The sequence below is a fragment of the Echiichthys vipera genome, assembly GCF_963691815.1.
Source record: "Echiichthys vipera genome assembly, chromosome: 7".
In the NCBI taxonomy this organism is placed as follows: domain Eukaryota; kingdom Metazoa; phylum Chordata; class Actinopteri; order Perciformes; family Trachinidae; genus Echiichthys; species Echiichthys vipera.
In genome coordinates this window covers 21,132,826-21,155,034 of record NC_139832.1, presented here as the reverse complement: position 1 = coordinate 21,155,034, position 22,209 = coordinate 21,132,826, and the positions used below count along the sequence as shown (strand labels likewise).

Below are 22,209 nucleotides of genomic sequence, written 5' to 3'. Positions count from 1 at the left end.
GTCAGCCACTGGTACTTAGAAAAGTGGGAGAGGACTGGCAGTTAAAGCCTCCCTGAGGGTAAGTTGGAGGAGATAACAGCACCTAACTCGCTGTCACTTCCGCCATATTGGCTTCCACTATAATTATCTGGAAATGAGGTCTTTGTGAAGCCTCCTCATTCTCTCTTTCTGTGTATTTGTATTTGTGTGTGTGTTGGTCTTTCTTGGCCTCTGGTGCTCTGTGAGGAAGGGGTCTATGGGAGGCGTCTTTGTGGACTTCCTCATTCTCCACGGCTCGGTTTTCACTGAAGATGCTTTGTGAGAAATGAGTCCCTGCTGGCTGTGACTGGGACTGTGACAAGGGGACTGATTGGGCCCCAGGCTGCAGTGCAGGACGTGGTGAGGGTGCTCAATCTGAAACCCGAGTAAGGGGAAAGATCAGGATGTGATTCGAACTACGTCTTTTTCAGAAATACTGGGCACAGAAAAAAGACATATGAACGATCAAACTGCACACATGTTAGAGTCATTAATTTGTTGTGATTTCGGAAATGTTGTCATTTTCCTAGGCCTGGAAGAAAGAAGTTTTAGAAATGACAGTAGCTTATTATATAAAGAAAAGAAAGGCGAAACCTATAGCTGACAAAGAAATTGGTGAATATCAGCATTGTCGATGCATCCATTCAGTCTGGCCACCTCTTTTTGTCAAGTTTTATGTACATAGATTGCAATTATAAGTAAAATAAGATATGGGTGACCCGCATCTCTATACATGGTTGATGAAGGCGAGTTAGTCAATAGGGTTTAACTCTTTCTAAAAAATCTACCCTGGTTCAACTCTGGTTGAGCCCTTTAGTTGAAAGGGTTATAAGTCTACAGCCATGCTAGCACCTGTGTGGGGCTATAAGAGCTCTGACACGCCAGGCTGACAATCGACTGTCTGTCAATTTTGGTCCGTCTGTGAGCGTCTGTCGTCCTCGTTTTTGCTGTGTATTACCAACCTTTGGCCTAATTGACCCCGTCAGCGGGTTTTTTGGATGATTCAGCATAAGAGCGTTCTCCGACAGAGCGTTTCACACAGAGGTGCTGCAGACAGGGGAAAGCATGTAAATCTACCATTGTAGCTGACCTGAATATATAATATGACCCTGAAAAAACTATCATAATAGGGTCTCTTTAAGAGTTACCTCCTCTCACGCAGGCACAAAATGTTTGGCCTAGTCTTTGCAGTGTGTTCAAGTGCACCTTTTTTGGCAAGACACAGGTGATGTGACGCGATGCAACAGTTGGCATTTGTCGCCACTAGTTCTTTAATGTCATGTTAGTGTATGGGCTCTTAGGCACAGCTGAGCAATAAGCAAACTGCTGACTTCAATATGCTAACAAGAACTAAACACGTAGTACTGTTTAGGCTTATGGGAATGTCATTAGTTTTGCAAGTGTTTGGTGAAAATTAAAGCCATGACCTGATGATGCTGCTAACCAATAGTTGTTGCGACAACATGAATGTTTGCACAAAATCCATCCAGTAGGTGCTGCGTTATTTTCATCCGGACCAACCGACCAACATATTCATTTTGCTAATGCTTTTTGGCCGGAATTTGCCACTCCTATTGCACAGGGAAGTGTTAAGCACATATTCAAGTTTAAGGGAAAAAAAGCAAAACCTCCATCTTATCAAACTACAACTGATAAATGTACTCTATCGTTGGGGGGGCTGTCCTCAATCTGACAGGAGCATGTAATTATCCTGCCTGTCTCTGCCCCTCCTCCTTTGTCAGGTGAGGATGTCTAAAGTTGATCTTAAGGTTTGAGAAGAGGAATGTGTAGCAAATATGTATCCGTGCCTCAGTTTAAACCACCAAACTCGACTGCACTGCAGTGAGCTGTCTTGATCAAGGCAGCCTCATTATTATGCCCTTGCAGTGCGGCTTTGGCCTTACAGATGTTGTTGCTTCAGACTGAGAGCATATAAACTCAAATCCTTCAGTACAGCATTAAAATCCTTCGCTCTTTTCAAGTTTACTTTGAGCTGTCAGTTCGGTTAGTTACAGCTCAAGAAACATGGGGTTCTACTTAATATTTTGTTAGATTCTTGGAACATTTGAACGTGCATGATAATAAAATGATAATGATTGTAGGCTTTAGATGGTCCCTCTTTCTTGCCCTGATAATTCATTCACAGTCCTCAAACAGCCATAAAAAATGCACGTGTGCATATTTGGTTGAAACTGTGAAGTGTACTATATCAGCATAATTATATCTCTTTGATTTTAGATTATGCTTTCTCTTTGAAGTTTGGCTCTTGGCAAAATTTCCACGGTGTTTACCTGTGGCTATAGGAAAAGAGCCACCACAAGTGTCTGTGTTGGTGGAAATCATCTTAAATATACTTTTTTATTAGTTCTCTTGTTTTTGTTTAATGCCAACATCAACTCTGCAAATTATAGTGCCCTTTTAAAGTAAACAATATCTGTTCATTTATTGTGAACCAGTGTTATGTATCCATTTGTCCATATCATTATTTAGAGCCGTTAATCAGATTTGGCTTTGTGCATGAGTAGTTTCACTGTGGGGAGTCCTCCCTTCTTGTGCATGTGAAATGACTCTTAAAGCCCCCACCACTATCCTCCACCTGCCCTTAATTCTCTACCCTCAATCTTCAATCCCAGCTTTAGCTCACCCATCCATGCACCTCATTACTCTAACCCCCAGCCTGCCCCGCTCAGCCTCAACCCCTGTGCCCTCAATCCCCAGGACTGTGACCAAAGTCATACAGATGCTCTTCCTCTGAAATTCAGACTGAGTTGAGGTGTCAGTGGACCGGATCATTATATATAGAGGTCATATGACCAAAAAATATCAGTTTAGGCCAATATCCTCATCCTACATTAATCCATCATTTTATTTTCAATCAATTTACATTTCTGTCTCTCACACTCACACAAACAGCAGTGTTACATATAAATGCACTGATCATAGCAATAGAATGCTTTTTACACACTTATTTCAAAGTGCCACCAAAGTGTGCCCTGTGCCTGTGCCCTTATTGTTGACAGTTGCCCCCCAAATATTTATTTAATTTCCTACACTGATCGTAGATATATAAATAGTTGATTTGTATATAATCAAACTGAAGAGCATATTCAACTTTTGCGAAGTAAATATAATAATAAAATCACAGTGTGTAGTATATGATACTATTATTTTATAACAGAGGTACAGAGTCATAGCCAAACATACCCCAAGTGAGGCAGACGACTGAGAACGTAGGAGGCACACTTTAATCTGACTCAGTTAGCTCCAGCTCTCCCATTCCTTTAATGGGACGGCAGCTGTCCAGATACATCAGGTGTGTGATCTGCCTTCACTCTGATCCTTATGTCCCTCTGAGGTGAAGTCATCCACTGTGCACAGAGATGACCACATAGCATGTGACCTAGGTAAACTCACTGGGAAGCAATGTTGAAATAGTTTTCAGTTTAGTAGTGCCGTTATTTAAGTTTGTTTCATATGGCTAATTGTTAATTGTAATTTAGTGTTGGATGCTCTGCAGCTGACTCATGTAGCAAACTGACTGTTTTCCTGCTAATGTTCACAAAGCTGATAAAGAATAAAGACTCTAACCTTGAAGCCCTATTTAGATTTAATTAAGTCAATTTTGACACATCTATTAATATTCTCAGTGCACTAATACTGATATAACTGTTTGCTTCTTTACAATCTCAATAACGTTTATTCATGCTCAAACATCTGAAACACTTTAATGAAGGCTGTATACTTTATTTATTTTAGAGTTGGAAGACAACTCTTATATCATTCTATCCTTCCTGCTAGACATCAGACTCAACATTCCCCAAAGTGAATATGTTTACAAGAGGTTGAAGCCATCTCAAAGAGTGGATTATTTCAGCTGTCGCAACAATGAGCACCAGGTGACAAAAGATTAACTGATTTTCCTCAAAGGACTTTTAGTTAGGTTTCTGCTTCTTGTCCAATGGTTCAACCCATTCACACTGCAGAAAAGTTTAGAATAGGAGGATATACGTCCTGGTTGTTAATGCAGGAGTGATATTTCCTGCTGTCTCTGTTGCCACTCATAGCTAGCTAGCTAGCTATGCATTCATCTTTACACCATCTTTTTGTAATGCCCTATATGGTCCGCTACCTTTAAAAAACAGTTGCAAGTCCGACCGTTTACTTAATTTTGGCTCAGCTGATACAGCTATACTGTATTCATCTGCACCATAATATAATTAAAGTACATATGTGTGTGATTCATGTAACTCCACTGCTGCACAACATCTCTCATGACCAGGAAATCTTTTTTGGTCAAACGCCCCATCATTTATTCACACTGAAAAATGGAAAAGATGACTCACAAATGGCTCACACACTCACAGCACATCACTAAACAAACATTAATACATCCCATTAACACTCAAAGGGCTACCACACAAGTATGCTGTTTGCTACTTAGAGTCTAATTTAAAGGCATTACCCTCGTAATCAATACTGCTGGCGTGTAGACGAAGTGGGCTTTGTAAAAGTATTTTTAGAGAAGGCTGAATGGGCATGTAGATATGCGCGTGTATGTAGTGTACATAGAATGCGTACGATATGACAACTTTCAGCTGTGCTTTGTCTCAGCCAGCTGCTCCTTTGAAGATAACATGTTTTGTCCATCTTTTTTGACCTTTAAAGTAGCCTCGTCTCTTTAAACTTGTCCCATGAAGTTCTGAAGTACAGACTGGAGCTTATAAGTTTTGAAAGTCTCTGAAGGGATCCATCTTTTTGTTGCATCTTTCACAAACTCTTTGTTCAAATGTATAAATTCAATTTGGGGACATTTTTCTAAAAGATAAGTTTAAAGTGGGAGATAAGCAATGAACAGGAGCAAGAAAGTTTACTTATGTAATTCTCAGATTTATAGATTAGCTAAAGGAGAGCAACAGATGGTAGCCTTTGTGTACAATGGAGAAAAAAACCTGATTGTTGTGGAGTGAACATTGACATGCGCAGTCCTGCTAACTTTCTATTGAGCTCTTTTCCCACCAATGAAAGTTGTTGTATACTAAAAAAGTTCAGTTTCAGTTTGGTGTCATTGTCTTTACGGTTGGTTTACGGCAAGAATGAAATCCCTTAGTGCCTTTGCATTCCTTTGTCCTGGACAATTTAATTCAGTTTATTTAAAGTCACCTTGGAGTTAGTCTTTCTGTGACATTTATATTGGCAGAAAGAATTATACAGCCTGCAGCCTCCACAACAAACTATGAAACACCCTTTTCAACTAATAACCGGCCATATGCCATTTCTGCCTCCTCTCTTTTTCCCCAGCAGGCTTGCAGCACTTGTCCTTACCTTTTTGAATTAGAGACTTGGTCTTGAATATTAGGATTGTACCTCTTCTTACCCCCCTGCTCATCTGCTAGCTTAACCCTATCAAAGGCCCAGAAACCACACATCCTGTGGGTGAGGGGAGGGGCGCAGGGAGGGGTGGTCAGTAACAGGAAGCAAACACATGAACAGAGGATGATGTTTTTCTTTGCTGTTTAGTGGATACAGTACAAATCCTGAAGGAATGCCTGATGTTTCCCATGTGGGTTTCTGCCCTGCATTCAGAGTATTTGGGTGTCCCTCTGATGTCGGCCCTAATGCGCTCCCCCATGCAAGATTAAGGTTGGTTGTCGCCTTCTCCGTTCCTGGCACACACATGCTGGCTAGCCGTTTGCTGTCCTGATGGTGTCATCGATCAGAGACCCAACCCCAGACATTACAGTGAATAGGAATCAAACAACATATCAGTGGAGCTATATCTTTTCCCTCTCCACTGTAGGAAAATAACCACATACTGATCACATAATGATTTACTCCTCATTCACTGTAAAATGACTGGCTATGTTTGGAGGAAATTTGCTCCATATGTTAACGTTTTGTTGTCAGAAACTGTCCAGCATGTATCTTTTATAGTAGAAGGGGTAAAGTTGCAGTGTGGACTATTTCAGATTTGGCCTTGTTTATTAGCCAGTCTAGCCTAATGGCTCTGGAGATGGTTGTGCCAATCGGTCTGTCGGCCCACCACTTTGGTCCACACTGAAATAACATAGTAACATATATTGGATGGATTGCCATGAAATTTGAAACAGATATCCATGGTGTCCATAGGGTGAATCCTAATCACTTTAGTGAGCTTCCCTTTTAATCTAGTGCCACCAGCAGGTCAGAGGTTTCACATATGTTGGACTGGCACAGAATTTGGTATCCATTTTGCGCTACAAAATGATTCCCCTGCCTTTGCCACAACCACAAGTTTGACTTTTCAGCTATAATCTATTCTATACCTGTAGATGACAGATCTTAAAAGGAGACTGGATTTTCAGCACTGGCCTTGAATCATTTGTAAATAGTGTCTCACACAGTGATAATGCAGGCAGTGACTGCAGGACAAAACTCAAATTGAAAATCAAACCACGAGGATGTTCTTGCTACTTCATTGCTGTTTTGTGTTTGTGTTTATAAAGCACAGGCTTGAACCTTCTCCGACATTAACATATTTTTGAAGTTCACAGCCTCCCTTCATCTACTGATCTTTTCTTGGAGTCCTTATGAGAGTGATTAAGCTAATAATGGGCCAGTCTTTTCACTGGTATTTGTTTTCATTAAGTATAAAGATGAAATATTTGAGCATGAGAAGGAGAATGCAAAATAGGTATGTTTACCCTTTCACTGCTGCGGTAATATGTAGAATTAATTTAAGAGAGCTGTCTACTATCTCAACGTTTCTGAAGAGTCTGACATCAAGTCAGGTTTTTATGGAGAATGGAGTGGGTAATAAGTAGAGATGCACAAATCCCGTTTTTTCCTGATCCAATCCAATACCTGGGCTGAGGGTATCCGTCGATACCCGATACCGATCCGATACTACTGTTGAATGAATGAACTGTATACGAGTGAAGGCATCAGGCTTGACACTTAACACACAAACATTTAGCTTTGTTGAAAAAAGGTAACAAAATAACACAGATACAAATGTACCTAATATTATCTACTAACAAATAACAAAGTGTACATTAGCAGCAAAAATGTAATAAAACCCTAACCAGTGTTGCAAACATAAAATTGAAGTGACTAGATCGCTGTAACTGTATTGCTGTGTATATTATTAATAGAAAAGAAAAGACTGATCGGAATCCTGGATCGGCCTCTTTCATCTGATATCCGATTCAGATAATTAGTCAAAATCGTAGCCGATATCCATCCGGGCATCGGATCGGTGCGTCTCTAGTAATGAGGGTGACTGGGAGACTTCAGCAGAGATCTCTGTGAGACTGGAACTACTTTCTCTAAGCTACTGAGGCTGTTCTAACCCGGATGTTAGCAAGCACTCAACAATAATACAATAGCTTCTTAGCCTATTGCATGGTTCCCTACATCATTTGCTTTTTTGTGCTTTGCTTTTCAGCAATATTAGATGGATCTGCTGCATGAGGCGAAGACAAAACATTGAACTTGTAACTATTCAATTCAATTTTATTTACAGTGCCAAATCATAACAAAAGTTATCTCAGGACACTTTACAGAGTAGGTATATATAACTGAAGGAAGCTCCTTGGCTCTGAACGATTGGCTGCAGTTAGGTCAGAGTTCATAGGAAGTTGAATGCACACATACCCGAAAAGGAAAGTTTGCCACATCATCCTAAATGGCTACACAATCATCTTAAAATATGATTGAGTGCACTCTTCTTTTTTGGTTGTATGTTGGCTGGGTGGTCCCCCTTTGTCAGTGACACCTCAGCTGTAGCTGTGTACAGTCATCTCCTCTCCCCGCTATACTCTCCTCTTGCCCATTGGTGCCACAGTGTCCCGACTGTAGGAACACGTTGTCAACCCAAGCTGGCAGTGGCTCCAATTGGCACTCGGCCATGGTTTCTGATGTCCCTGCTCAGCTCTGGTGTCCCCACACTGCTATGTGGGAAGACAAAAGAACAGGCCTTTAAAATAGAGGTGTACATACTTTGACGGAAGGCAGATGTACAAACACACCAGGGAATTGGACAGCTGGACATACAGACAGACAGATGGCATGATAGGAAGGCAGCTATTTAGATGGTCTGGACAGAGACAGGCAGATGGATGGACAATAGAGGCATGTAGTCAAACAGGCATCAAAACCAAAATCAAATGCCTTATCAATTCCTTTCAACAATGGTAACAGTTTCACATTGAATGGCAATGATGTCAAAGTCTTGGTGGAGGGAAAGAAACTGTTCAAAGCATGGCGTTATAACAACTATAGCTCCACAAAGGTAGGCCTAGAAAACTTAAATCACATCTACACTGTGTTCAGACTACGTTTGACTGAAAACGTGTAGATTGATTTTTTTTTCCACACAAAATTGATCAGAAATCGAGTCAAGAATCAATAAAGAATCAGACCAATTAGCAGAATCGATACCTGCATTGGTATCAATAAAATTATATCTATTCCTATGCTTAACAATCAGAGCTGTATCAGAGCATCATCCCAGTTGAACTTTGTATATTTGCACAATACAGTTCTGTATTAAAATACAAAAATTAAGATCAAAACGTTTTCTATTCCCTCTTTAATTTATATATATATATATATATATATATATATATATATATTTATTTATATTTAAACACCAACTGCAATCATAATTGAGTGACACTTTAACAATACAATTATGATTTTATTATTAGTTTAGTTGTCAACAAAAACAATCTTTTTTCTCCTGTGTATTTAATTTGGGTTGATCCGAAAATGAGGTAAATGCGCTGTAAGGGCGTACTCACACTGTCCTTCCGCACCGCGACCCGGGCTTTAGGGTACTTGTCCCCCCTCCCTCTCCCCCCCGCGCCCCAGCCCCGTTTGTACTCACACTACCAGGGCCTCGGCCAATACTTCCTGCTGTCCATACGCCTTCAAGCCGTAACACGTCACACGCATTGATCGCGTGTGTGTGGCTTTGTTTACAAATCTTTCCATAGACCTCGGAGTTTTTGTGCGTCTTGTCGACTGTTTTTGAATATTTTCATCCGACCAAATCTGCAGTAAACACTCCACCTCCGCATCACACCAACATGAACCTTTCACCGCCATTGTTGTTGTTGTTAAATGTCCGCGCATGGTCCGTCCTTCTATTTACATGTCAGAACAGGCGGACATAACGCTACTGCCGTAGGGCTCGTGCGCGTGCGCGTGCTCGTACATGTGCAAACGGCTCCGCTAAAGCCCACGTCTTTCAAGCGGGCCGTGGACGGTCCGCTGGCCCCAGTTGAGCGCGGAGCGGGTGCGCTCACACTACTTAAAGGTACTAGACTTTAGCTGAAAAACCGGTTTTGGCCGCGGCCAAAAGGACAGTGTGAGCACGCTGTCACACTGCCAGGGCCGGCCAATGCTTCTTGCTGTCCATACGCCATCACGCCGTAACACGTCACACGCATTGATCGCGTGTGTGTGGCTTTGTTTACAAATCTTTCCATAGACCTCGGAGTTTTTGTGCGTCTTGTCGACTGTTTTTGAATATTTTCATCCGACCAAATCTGCAGTAAACACTCCACCTCCGCATCACACCAACGTGAACCTTTCACCGCCATTGTTGTAGTTAAATGTCCGCGCATGGTCCGTCCTTCTATTTACATGTCCGAACAGGCGGACATAACGCTACTGCCGTAGGGCTCGTGCTCATGCTCGTGCTCGTACACGTGCGCACGCTGGTGCTCGTACATGTGCAAACGGCTCCGCTAAAGCCCACCTCTTTCAAGCGGGCCGTGGACGGTCCGCTGGCTGCAGTTGAGCGCGGAGCGGCTCCACTCACACTGCTTAAAGGTACTAGACTTTAGCTGAAAAAACGGTTTTGGCCGCGGCCAAAAGGACAGTGTGAGTAGGCTCTTAAAGACAGAAATGAGCAGCAGAATCGGAGGGAGTCCCATCAGGGGCCCTGACAAACCTGACCTATGTCCAAACTGTCGAGTGTGCCACGGAGTGAGACCTGTGGAGACCAGAGGTCAGGAGATACACAAGAAAGTTGGGAACTGAGGGCAGGGAGCTTGTTAGTGACAGAGCTGTCACATAGATTATTCTCCAATGGAAATTTCTCAGAAGTCTGGTCTGCATACCTGTAATGTACTAAACCCCCACACAGGTGCAGGCACTGGCCTCTGTGTGTGCGTGTGTATGTGGCTACATTGTGTGACTTTTCATTTGAAATCCCTCTTTTTCTCTCCTCCTCGCCTCCTTGGGGCCCATGAGGAGGAAATATATCCACAGTGTCTTGAACAACCCCACCTTCAAACGACGCTTATCACCGCAGGCCACATAACGGCTCTGCCATTCTTTAGGTTCATCTTTCAGAGTTTGTATTATTCAACTCTCTGCCAGCATGCTTCAGTTTGCATTTGTGTACTGCAAGGGGAAGTAAATATTCCTATAGATGAAAGCTTCTGCTCCTCCGTTCCAGATGTTTCTCGTGTGACACCCTCTTTTAAAGGCTTTTATCTCTTCAGCTGTCCAACCGCAGACTTTTCATAGTTTTTTTTACCCCAAACAAACATCCCAACTGTAAGAGTTGTAGGCTTGCCCAGCCAAGTCTTTTGCCTGAGGTTAGCTTTGTTTAGAATGAGAGGCTGCCTGGCTGCCTTGACATATGAGCTTTAGCCCCTTTATCTCTCCCATCAGTAATATCCCCAAACAAAAGGACAAAGGCAGGCCAGATACAAGATGAGGTGTCCTTTTACATTTGAAAAAAAAATAAATAGAAAAAGCCAGTACATCTGAGGTGTAAACACTGTATCTCCAGTGTAGTTTTCTAAACTAGACTGTCCTTAAAATGAAAACAAGAGGGCCTTTGCCTGGACTGGTATTCAGTATAGGGATTATCTACGTCTCTTTTACTTTCTTTTGCACACAAACACCGGCACTGCTCCCTTTAGGGCAGCAGATAGAGCAGCTGGGCATGGTCTAGAGATGAATGAGAAAAGTGGGTGAGGTTTGGCCAAGAGACTGAAAGAGATCAATGTATTTCTCACAGATTCTCTTTTCTCTGATGTTGAGCCACACAAACGTAACCACTTCCAGGCAGTATTACTCGTTCACATTTTTATCCCACTCAGTGTTAAGGTAAAGCAGTGTCAATAATTTTGCCCCTCGTTCTGCTTGGGATATTCTGCTGAAAATCAATGTTTTGAGTATCAAATTATAACTCTCTACAGGCCTTGAAAAATGCGTAGCTTGCTTCTTTGCAGAGCACGGCAACTGTGGTCTGCTTTGATTCACAGCAGTTACAAAAGGATTCCACTGGTGACCCAGAGTTACAGCAACAAAAAAAAGAACCAAATCGTCCATAGAAACATTTCAAACAGCCTTTGAGTAAAGACCTTGTCACACCAGTATGTATAAAGGGCAAATCAAAGAAGGTTGGCACGAATGTTTGATGTCAAATTCTACATTGGTGACCTTTGACACAAATGTAAGCGTCCAAAAATGGAGAAAACTATCGTAGCTTATCAGCTGTGTTTCACCATTCACTTATCTAACAAAAAAGCGATGGTTTGCAGACTTAAAAATATGCTTTTTTAATAAACTGTGTGTCCTGTTAGTGGCTGAGCTAACAGCCTTGCTTACTGAGTGCTCGTTAGCTCACCATGGCAGCTAACTACAGAAGTTACGCAACTTGCCATGTGAGTAGTCAAGTAGTAACCACATATTTCACAAAGGCGTGGGTGAATTTCTGTACTAGTTCCTGGGGTGAATTTAATCCCAAAACGCAAACGAGCTATGAGGAGGCCAGAGCACAAATAGCAAGTATTCAGCTATGTTGTTTGGGACACACCTAACAAATTATACTACAGGGGTGACAGTAACAGTTTATGTGGGTGTTTTATTTTTGTCATGACTCTGGGTCACCATTGCAATCCAATCCTGTGAATCCAAACCAACTGCAGGTTCTGTTCTTGGGGAAGGAGCAAGCTACACAGTTTTCAGATCCACTCTACAAGCCTACAGGAGAAGCGTTCCTTCACCAAAGTGTAAAGTGTTCAGTGTAAACACATGCATGCATATATCAACGCACATAAATGACACCCACAAACATACACATACTCAAACAGGCACACACAACTGCAAACATCCAGTTACATACATTTCGGGCCATTCCATCTGATAGACCAAACACACCAGACTTGTGTCCAGATCAAACAGAATATCTCGATGTTAGCCAGCAGCTGAACAAACAGTTCTGCCTCTAAAGTGTGCTTACTTCTCTCAGCATTCAGCTCCTCATTCTATTTTGTTTGGATCAAAACGATGGTCCTCACAGGCCACCGTAATGTCAGTGGTGATTGATCTCTCACTGCACACTGCAGGCCTCTCGTCTGTGGGGGTGTTGCCTAGGCAACCATGGCTTTTTGGCTTCTATGCCATTTGGGAGAGCTGAATCTAATTATCAGAGATTATTACATTTCACTTATTGAAATTACACATTAAAATATTACCTTGGTGAATGGAACTGACATAGATTTAAGAGTTTATTTTTGCCCAGTCAGAATCGTCTAGTCTTACATCTGTTTTTTGACTGTTTGAGTGTATTGTGTTTGAACAGTAAGCACAGTTAGCCACCAAGGCTGAGCTGTTTCTGAATCAGACTATTAAAAACGCAGAGCACAGGAAGGAACCTGAGCTCTTTGGGTCTGCCCCCACAATACTCCTAGGACCCAAGAGAAAACACAAGAACTCAAATCACCGGCACGACTGCATTTCCTGCGTGCGTGCGTGCGTGCGTGCGTGCGTGCGTGCGTGTGTGTGTGTGTGTGTTAAAGGAAATCATCATTTATGTGCGCTAATCACAGCTTAAAGTATTCCTATCCTCAGCAGTATGGATGTGGCAGCAGTGACCAACAAACAAAGCTGCCGGTGCAGATAAGCTGCTGTAAAATGCACCTCTTGTAAATCACTTCAAACGAGTAGCGGCACACTCATATTTGATCATAAAATATCCCAAAGGACGTTGGTTCAGCTCAGTGTTTGAAAGAAGCAGAAGATTTTGAGCTTTTCCACTCTAATTTAACAGTCATTCTCTGGATCACAGTAGCCTACAGTCCACTGGAACTTTCTCTGTGGTTTTGGAAGCTGCCAACATGTCAGTCAGATGTTGTAATGGGGAGCACATTGCCAACTCTGAAATAGTTTGCGATAAAATGCTTTAGTAAAGCTGGCAGTATGCGGTATGTAGTTTGGCTGCCCTTTATGTGAGAGAATCTGTTCAGCCTGGTTGGCAAGTATGTGTTACTTCAGGCAGACCTGGCTATTCCTCAAGTCGTAACTGTGTCCCTGACAGCTTTATTCCAACCAAAAATGGGGTTTGTCACTTTTTCAGTGTTTCATCACAGACAGAGTAGTCATGACACATGTTGTTGGTAAATACGAGGTTATCTCGATATTAGTAGTTTAATCTCAGATAAAAACCACACAGGAATCTGTGACACATTCCAGCAGTCATGCCCAGATGTAAGGCAGAGGGGGTGTCAGGGTCCAACAATGTCCGACATACCAAGCACATGATGAATTTCTTACCAGTCCCACCAACGTAATGAAGTCATAACACAAGGACAACGTGTGATTTCGATAGCTTTAGTCACTGTACAGTGTGTTGTAGAAATGTATTGAGTGAGACTCTGCATCATCACTTCTTGGTCCAAATGAGTCAGGATGTCAAATGCAGAAATTTGTCATCTGGTAAGGCTCTTCAGGATGAAGTGAGCAGTGGACATAGCCTAGCCAGCACTAGTGCTAGTGAGCTACAGCTTACAGGCCTCCATTGAGGGTTTTGGCTCCATGCTGTTTTTGAGATTTAAATTATTACAAAAACAACATTTCATAGCCATTTTACTACAGTACTGTTGAGCTTGGTGTGCGCCTCCATTATTATTGTTGCTAAGAACTAAAAACATCATCCTAATATGCGGTAATACAAAGGATAGAATATTGATTTGATGATCCTTCAAATTTCTCTCTTGAACCAATTGGTACAATGTAAGAAAGGCTTAGGCCAAAAATATACATATGTAACCAATCATTTGTTCATATGGCTCTTCATGCTTCTAGTGAATTTAGTTACATTTACTGTACTCCGTTTCAACTCACAAGACACTTGTAGGTCATGGTAGCAGCCTTTCAAGTGTCTCTCCATCTGGTCTGGGGCCTTGCATGCCATGCAATAGTGACAGAACAGCCCATGGCAGCCTTGTGGGACAGTGCTGGTATAGTCTGTCACCCTGCAGACCTTTCATTCACATGCATCTGCCTCTCGTTAACAATGGAGAGAGAAAGCGGAGAGAGCTTCAGGTAGCAGGAGAAGACCAGAGGTGTATGAAGGTTCAGAGTGTTCACAGTAGTGTATTTAACATCTGGGAATACTATGGAATGGGCCTCATCAGTTTTCATCAGTAGGAATCTCTTGACGATTGCATGGATTGTGCTGGTAGCTTCATAGGCACAGGTGTGTGCCACGTGCTGCCATAGGTATGAGTCCAACTTAATGTCTCCCACATTCCCATCTACGGTCCTTGCTGGATGTTTCTTCTCTTTAATATCTAATCCAAACATTGCGTGTATTTATAGTCAACTTTTGTACTGGCGCATTCGTGTATTAACAACAAGAGGGCATTCTTCACAGGCAGGCATTCAAATGAGTGTTTAGTCTATTGTTTGAAGCACTCCTAACAAAATGTATACAGAGACAACAGATCCCTAGTCAATGCCAGACTCAACGTAAAAACCTGCTTGATGAAAATTAGCAACGTGTTAGGCCCATCGTTTGCTAGTCCAGTTGCTTGGCGGGAAACAACTTTTTGTATAATATTTGCCACATGGCATGCATTTACCAAAGAAGCAAGAACATGAATGCTTGTCCCGCTATAATTAAATATGGCAGTAGAGCCTTGTTGGATTATCAGAATACTCAAAAAATGGAAGGAATAGGAAGGCGCACTGCAGATGCTCAGCTCCTTCTGGCATCTGATCCCACTCCAACTGTAATTGAAAGCTTGTGCTCCGTTAAAAACTGAGCTGCCATTTCATAATTACCTCTGATGGTATTTATCCTGTCTTGTATCCAGCCTCCAGAAGAGGCAAGGACAACTCCCCCAGTCCCAAACCAGAGATCTGAAGCAGATGGCGGGGCTGGGCACCCCCTTGTATCGTCCCTCCGCAGGATTCAGCTTCTATTTTAGGTGCTGCTGATGAGCCACTCCGTATGTGGAAATGCAGCCCTGGGAATGATGTGGTACGACCTGTCCCAGATAGCTGGTATTGGAGACTGTAATCAATGAGGAGAAACTGCAGAAAGTCTGAGGTTTTGTCTGTCTGTCTTACGGTACCCATAGATGAATACGTTGCTACACCGCAGAAAATGTACGATGCTTTTTAGACAGATTAATTCATAGCAAGGTTAATTAGGGACACCAAGAGAGAGCATTTTGTTGGGTTGAAGAGAGAATGACACAACGTATCTCTGTGGCCCTCTGACAGTGGGTGAGTTGTTTTTACTGAAGCCCAGTTTCTCTCTCTGGAGGTCAACAATGTGGGTCAGTACCCATCCTGCTTACAAGGCAGTTTCTTTGACAATAGAACAGGCCTATCTGGCAAATCAGAAGCCATTCTGAACTGCAACTTTGGACATATCTGTCGCCATGAATGGGGTTATAGAAAGTATGCGATGTGGCCTCCAAAGGAGCAATTGGATAACATCCAGTTCAGAAACAAAAGGGCTCTGGTCCAAACTGATCACTACAAAGAGCCAAACAGCGCTCTCCCATTGTCCATATCGACATCATGTGCATTCTGGGCCACATTGACTGGATGGCCATCAGTCAGCTGGAATTGTTGCTGACAACTTTATAGACCCTGCCTTAATCATGCAAGCTGCCATCCACTCATGTCAACATGTACCTGAATATTGTTATAAGCCTGCAGAGCTCCGGTAGATTGAAATTGAGAGAGAGAAAGTTATTATTCTTTGACAACATAACACTTTTTATTTCTGTATCCTGTAGTGTCATTTCTCAACACAGTTCACAGGTGCTCTCATCTCCCTTCAGCTCCCTAGTTTGAAAAGAATCACAGGGGGCTTGGGCTTGGAAGCCACCCAACCCACCTCCCCCCGGCCCAGAGGCCTCCACACGTGTTTACCATACAGATGACCTCAGACAGGAATGCACCGTATAAAAGTAGAGCACTCGCTACGACAGTTAAAAATTGATCTTGCTTGAGAAAAACTTTGGATTAAAGTTGTTAGATTTTTAAAGTGCAAGGTCTCTTGTGCCAGTCGGCTGGTCGTGTTCCCTCTGTAAGAAACCAATCAGACAGCTCATGTTGCCTGCAGCAGGGGATTCATATGTAGCATCAGTATGATCAAAGGGAGCTGTTTGGCTCTTCTTAAACACTAAAGGGACTGGAGTGAGTATTCTTTCCAAATATTTGCCTATAGGATTAGATAACTTCTCTTATGTAATTGTCAGGCTATAGTCTAAGGTCATGTCCACACTAAGGCAGAAAGACCTGACAAGACTTATAACATGTGATGATGACTTTTTCAACACTTTTAGATTGTTTTATTTTGGGGCACGACCAACATGGATTTTTTAAGGCTGATACCAATACTGATTTCAAATTCACTATTTACCAATATGGTGGCCAATAAAGTATGTAGTATAATGTTTCGGCTGGAATCTCTTCGGTGTAGATTTTGCACCAATATGTAGGGCTGGGTGACAATTTGATTTGATCAATGGATTTCAAATGAAAGGATTAGGTGTGTGACGAGACACTACGAGAGAGGATACACGATACTGGGCTCACAAGAACTGATTTCAAAACTATTTTAACTTTCAGTATATTCTTTACAGGTGCGCTTGATTTTAGCAGAAACTGTGGTGGTGCTGCAGGTGTCTTTGCATAGTGCTCGTATTAGCCGAGGTGTACGGCGCTCACGACCAGAAAGTATTTTATATGCAAAGGGTCAAAGGTCAACTTCACTGTAACATTAAAATGTTTCTGTCCAATATTCTCACTCAACTCAGGAAAAGAAGGGGAAACATTTGGTCGGATACTGAATTGGTGGCACTTTTCTTGAAACTGTGGTGACTGTATAGATCTTCTGTGCTGCCTGGCTGAAAGTGTGTGAATCACCGGTGGCCGTTAGTGAACTGCAGGCAGCATCTTGCAGCATAGTTGCACACTCCATAGCTGCAAGCAAGTACAGGCCAAAGCGGTGAGACTAAACATAATTGCCATGCATCATGTTGGTATAATTCTGTAAAATATCTTACAAACATATTTACAATAACACTAACACGCTGTTTGCAAATCACTCCATCAGCCAATGCCACAAAACAAGTGACGGCAGATCCATGCTGCGCAGCCGTGCTTCGATCATGGCTAACCTAGATGATCAGTAATTCCCAAGCGGCTGTAATGTTACCACTCATTAAATCCCTATTTTAGATCAACCTAACAGAAAACAAATGAATGACAACAACTGTGCTGTGTGATTGGCTATATTGTTCAAAATCAGCAATCACAGAGAGAGAAAGATGTAGGTGACAGGAAGTTGCCTTGTGAACAGGTCTGTGCAGGTATATGGAAAGCACTTTTAAAAGCATTGATAAGTGGTTTAAGAACACCATCTTAGCTTGTAAAAAAAAAGGATGCATTTTCAAATGTGTCAATGCTACTCTGTTCATGCCAAAACCTGATATTCCTAAACTAAAAAGGGATTTTTCATATCTCATCCCAGTTTCAGGAAGTGCCAGACCTGTAATTTTCTCTGACAGGTGATTGCCTTTCAAATGAACTCCTCCATACTCGAACTTAGTACTACAGCTTCAGTGGCCAATGTTTGACTCTGAAAATGAATGATTTAATGAGTTTCCGTGTGCAGTCATGAGTGTAATTGTGTTAAATGATCCAGTACACTCCTTTGTGTCAGTGCCATGGCAGCTTTGTTTTAATCCCCACATCCTCTGGAGATGGAAGCAATTGCAAAGTTTACCCATTCATCAAAAAGGCATGGTGGGCTCTAATGCAGTCGCGTTTAAAACCAACTGCCTTCTTAATGCTCATTGGTGGTCCTTCAGTTTTGCCAATATCCTTGTGTTTTCGACGTGGATTTTTGAGTTCTGATTGCAGTCAAGCCTCTGATTCGCTGTTGAAATACCATCGTCCGCATCAATGATGTTCGTGGTTCATTGTGTTTGAGTTTAATTGCTGTGATAAGCATTCATTCAGATTTAGAATTGCTGAAAGGCCTCCCTTGTGTCCATTCTGTCTCTATCTAAGTGGTTTATTTCTTTGTGAGTGCCAGAAGGAAGGAGCTGCTACTTGGCAATTCAAAAATATAATCAACAGTTTCTAAAAGGCCTGACGTCTATCATTCATTTATTAAGATTGTGAGGAGATTTAATGCTGATGAATGGAGAGGAGCCTTTTGGTAATTTGATCAGTGCATCGAGGACACATGCCCATGCATGCTCACACAAATGCAGCCCTCACTCCTATTTGACTGGAAGCTTCCTAATTGAGTCAGCAGTTGATTGGCCATTAAGTAGCTTGCCATACTGAACTATTGATGGTATCCCATAAAGGCTCTTAGGAATTTTTTGAGGCTTTTTACAAGGCATTTGTTGTCTAATTGTTTCGTCAAATACTTATCTTTGTTTCCGTCCACTTTACTTTCATATTAATGAAAGTATTCATTAAGCAGCAGGTTGGCCAGATTCAAACTTTCGGCCAAGCGTGCAATTTACAGTTGCGGTTCCCCTTATTCTAGTTTAGTTTAGTCTCCAGTTCAAATCATGTATTCTATAAATAAACTTAAATATTTCTGTTATCTTTACAGCTCATTAGGTGTTCAGAGTGAGTGCTGTTGTCTAGGCGCGGTACACTTGCCGGCCACGGCCTGAGAGGTGGGCTTTTGTAAAAAAACGTTTGCACATGCACGAGCGTGTGTACGAGCACGAGACCTATGGCGGTTCTGACGTCATTTTATATGTGCCTGTTCGGACATAGAAAAAAGAAGTACAGACCATGCGCGGACATTTAAAAGAATGTTGCTGCCTTGCAACGTCGACTAAACGGGGTCGTGCCGCATCACAATGAGTCCAAAAAAAAACACAAAGCCAAAAACGTTACCATGTTTTCTGCACTGCTTTCCATTATGTGGCCAAAAGGCAGCGCGCTTTTATAAACAAAGCGACGCATCCCGATGACGTCAACCAATGCGTGTGACGTGTTATAGCGTGATGACGTATAGGCAGGCAAGAAGCATTCGGCCAAGTCCCAGATAGTGTGAGTACAAACGGGCCTGGGCCGCAGGGGGAGAGGGAGGGGGGGACAAATACCCTAAAGCACGGGGCACAGTACGGATGGTCAGTGTGAGTGCGCCCTAAGTGTTTTTTCACTCTAATATTGAGAGATCTCTCTGTGCCCCTCTGTATTTGTGTCTCTGTGGCTCTAAATCACCTTATTAATCGGTTTTCTCTGCTGAAGATGTCTGGGCCAGGCTGCCTTCCATTAGGAGAAATCCATTATACTTGGCCCTGGCCAGAGAGGACAAACAGAGGAAACAATTTGTGTATGGCTGTGTGCATTTAAATGAGGCGCGCTCTGACAGGCGTGATGCCTCTGAAAGGACTTCTGAGGGTAATTTACCTGCATATAGGCTTGTTTAAGCGAGCCTGCTGTCGCCCCTCTGCTTTCATAAGTGGCTTGGGTTTTCAGTCACAGGCACTACTCACAAAAATCACTACTGTTGCAAATCTAACTGTTAACAACAGTTGATGTTCATAGGTTGGCTGTAGTAAAACATGAAACCCTTTACTTTTTTCCCTTTGTGTGGCTTTGTGCGCTCTTTACTACAGTAGCTATGCTTTAGTGAAAGATGGTTTCCTTGTGAAACAAGACACCTAATTTCTCAGCTTTCAGATTCCTCCTTACTAATCTATTTGTTCTCTTCTGTGGTCTCCACAGAGATTCGGGCCCAGTTGGTGGAGCAGCAGAAATGTCTGGACCAGCAGACAGAGATGAGGGTCCAGCTGCTGCAGGACCTCCAGGACTTCTTCAGGAAGAAGGCAGAGATTGAGATGGAATACTCCAGAAACTTGGAGAAACTGGCTGAACGATTCATGGCAAAGACTCGCAGCACTAAGGATCACCAGCAGTACAAGTGAGGAGACGCTTCCTTAGTGTTTGTCTGCGCTCAGCATGTTTGTGATGTCATCTGGATACATTTGTGGGTCTGAAAATACTCTTTTGGATTGTAATTGTCTGGTCTAATTATTATTATTATTATTTTTAAGTTATTTTAATGTGGCAGCCAGATGGAAGTCATACTGGATTTCAGTGCAATGTTGATAGGGGTGATCTATATCAATCTTTATTTCATATTTAAAGCCAGTCAAATGAAAACAGAATTGCAGCTCAGTGGTGATATTTTTGCTTCTGTCCCTATGCCCTCTCAAAATCTAGATCCAGACTGCTCTCTTTTTCTCAGTCCCATCTTTCCCTCTCCAGAAACTAATCTGTACAAAACTATTGCTTTGTTTCACATTATGCAATGTTTACATACGCGCCTGTGGTTTAAACCCATTATGTCATACTAACGTAGCTGTGGAGCTTAATGAATAATCCCTCTTGACTTTTCGTTTAGTTTCATGTGCCACCACAATACAGTACAGTTCAGTAGACTTTTATAGGGAGAATTTACTTTTTTACATCTCTTTGATCTCTATTTAAAGTCTACAAGGGACATATTTCGTCCAGTACTGGCAGAGTATTACGTTTTGATATCCCTTCTTACTTGTATATACTCACTACAAGATCTTGAGGAGGTGGTCTCGGTCCGGTTACAAACAAACTCTGGTACGCTTAGGGCGCACTCACACTGTCCTTCCACACCGCGCCCCGGGCTTTAGGGTACTTTTTTTTCTATGTCCAAACAGGCGCATATAAATGACGTCAGAACCGCCGTAGGCATCGTGCTCGTGCTGGTACACGTGCACACGCTCGTGCTGGTACATGTGCAAACGCGCTCTACAAAAGCCCACCTCTCTCAAATGGGCTGTGGACGGCCAACTAGACGCGGAGCGGTTGCACTCACACTGGTCAAACGCACTAGGCTCTACCCGAAAAACCTGTTTTGGCCCGGTGCGGAAAGACAGTGTGAGTGCGCCCTTAGGTACAGTTTGTATGTGGTGAGAACGTGATCTGACGCAACTACCAATTTAGCTACCAGTAGTTAGTTCTGCTTTGAAATCTGACTGCAGTCAAGCTAGCCACTGCATTTCTGTGGTGAAACCCACTGCCGCCAGAGGTGGAGGCAGACAAAGGCAAAGCAGAGCAAGGTCTTGGTTAGTAGACGTAGTAACGTTGCTCGCAAAGCAATGATTTAAATGAAATGAGCTGGTTTGACCACGGAGATTCGAGAGATGACTAGCTTGACTATAGTCAGAAATCATATGCTCAGAAATACACACTAGTCAGAATACAGGACCTTCATCCTGTATCTACTTTCTTACTCCCGACACAGACACATGACCAGTGAGTGAAAGGAACAATCTTGGATCTTTTGCAGTGATGCATTTTGGTTCACTTGGATTTTTTTCTGTGAAAAGAAACTGAACCAAGGGGAAAAGTTTACAAATTCCTAAACTGTTTGGACCAAAGCAAATGAACCATAGTTGTGAAAACACACCTTTATTTGTCTGATTCATACCAAATCAGGCGTTCTGGCAAAAAAGTTGCGCAACGAAAGAGAAAAGATGAAATTAAATTAACTTTTGGAGAAACACAACCTGATGTCATGCCAATTACGTAACATATTGGTGATAAGACAAATCGCATTGGTGGGGAACACAAAGACACGGATGGGCCATTTAAGTGACACTCCCACAGGGCTGCACAACCGTGCGCTAATCCCCACAACGCCTGATTTGATGGGAGTTCAGCCTTAACCTGGCTGAGGTACATACAAAAAGATCTATTGAAATGAGACTTCATCAAACAGTTTAAAGGAAGTTATTCTCGCTCACTCACCCCTCTCCCTCTGTCTTCATGGTGCATCACAGTTTGAGTCAGAGCCCTTCTGAGGATCTTGACACAGTTAAGCGTGCTGTAGTTTTTGGCCTTATTACACCGTAGAAGTCTGCCCAT

The 22,209-nt window shown here is 42.5% G+C and overlaps 1 protein-coding gene across 6 annotated transcripts in view; it reads left to right on the top strand.

Moving 5' to 3' along the window:
* Positions 1-22,209, top strand: part of srgap1a (SLIT-ROBO Rho GTPase activating protein 1a) — an 84,224-nt gene that overhangs the window by 12,669 nt on the left and 49,346 nt on the right. For all 6 annotated transcript variants that reach the window (XM_083917452.1, XM_083917451.1, XM_083917450.1 and 3 more), the window contains exon 2: positions 20,029-20,224. In XM_083917452.1, the coding sequence (XP_083773578.1) occupies positions 20,029-20,224 (196 nt within the window). The remainder of the gene's footprint in view (positions 1-20,028; positions 20,225-22,209) is intronic.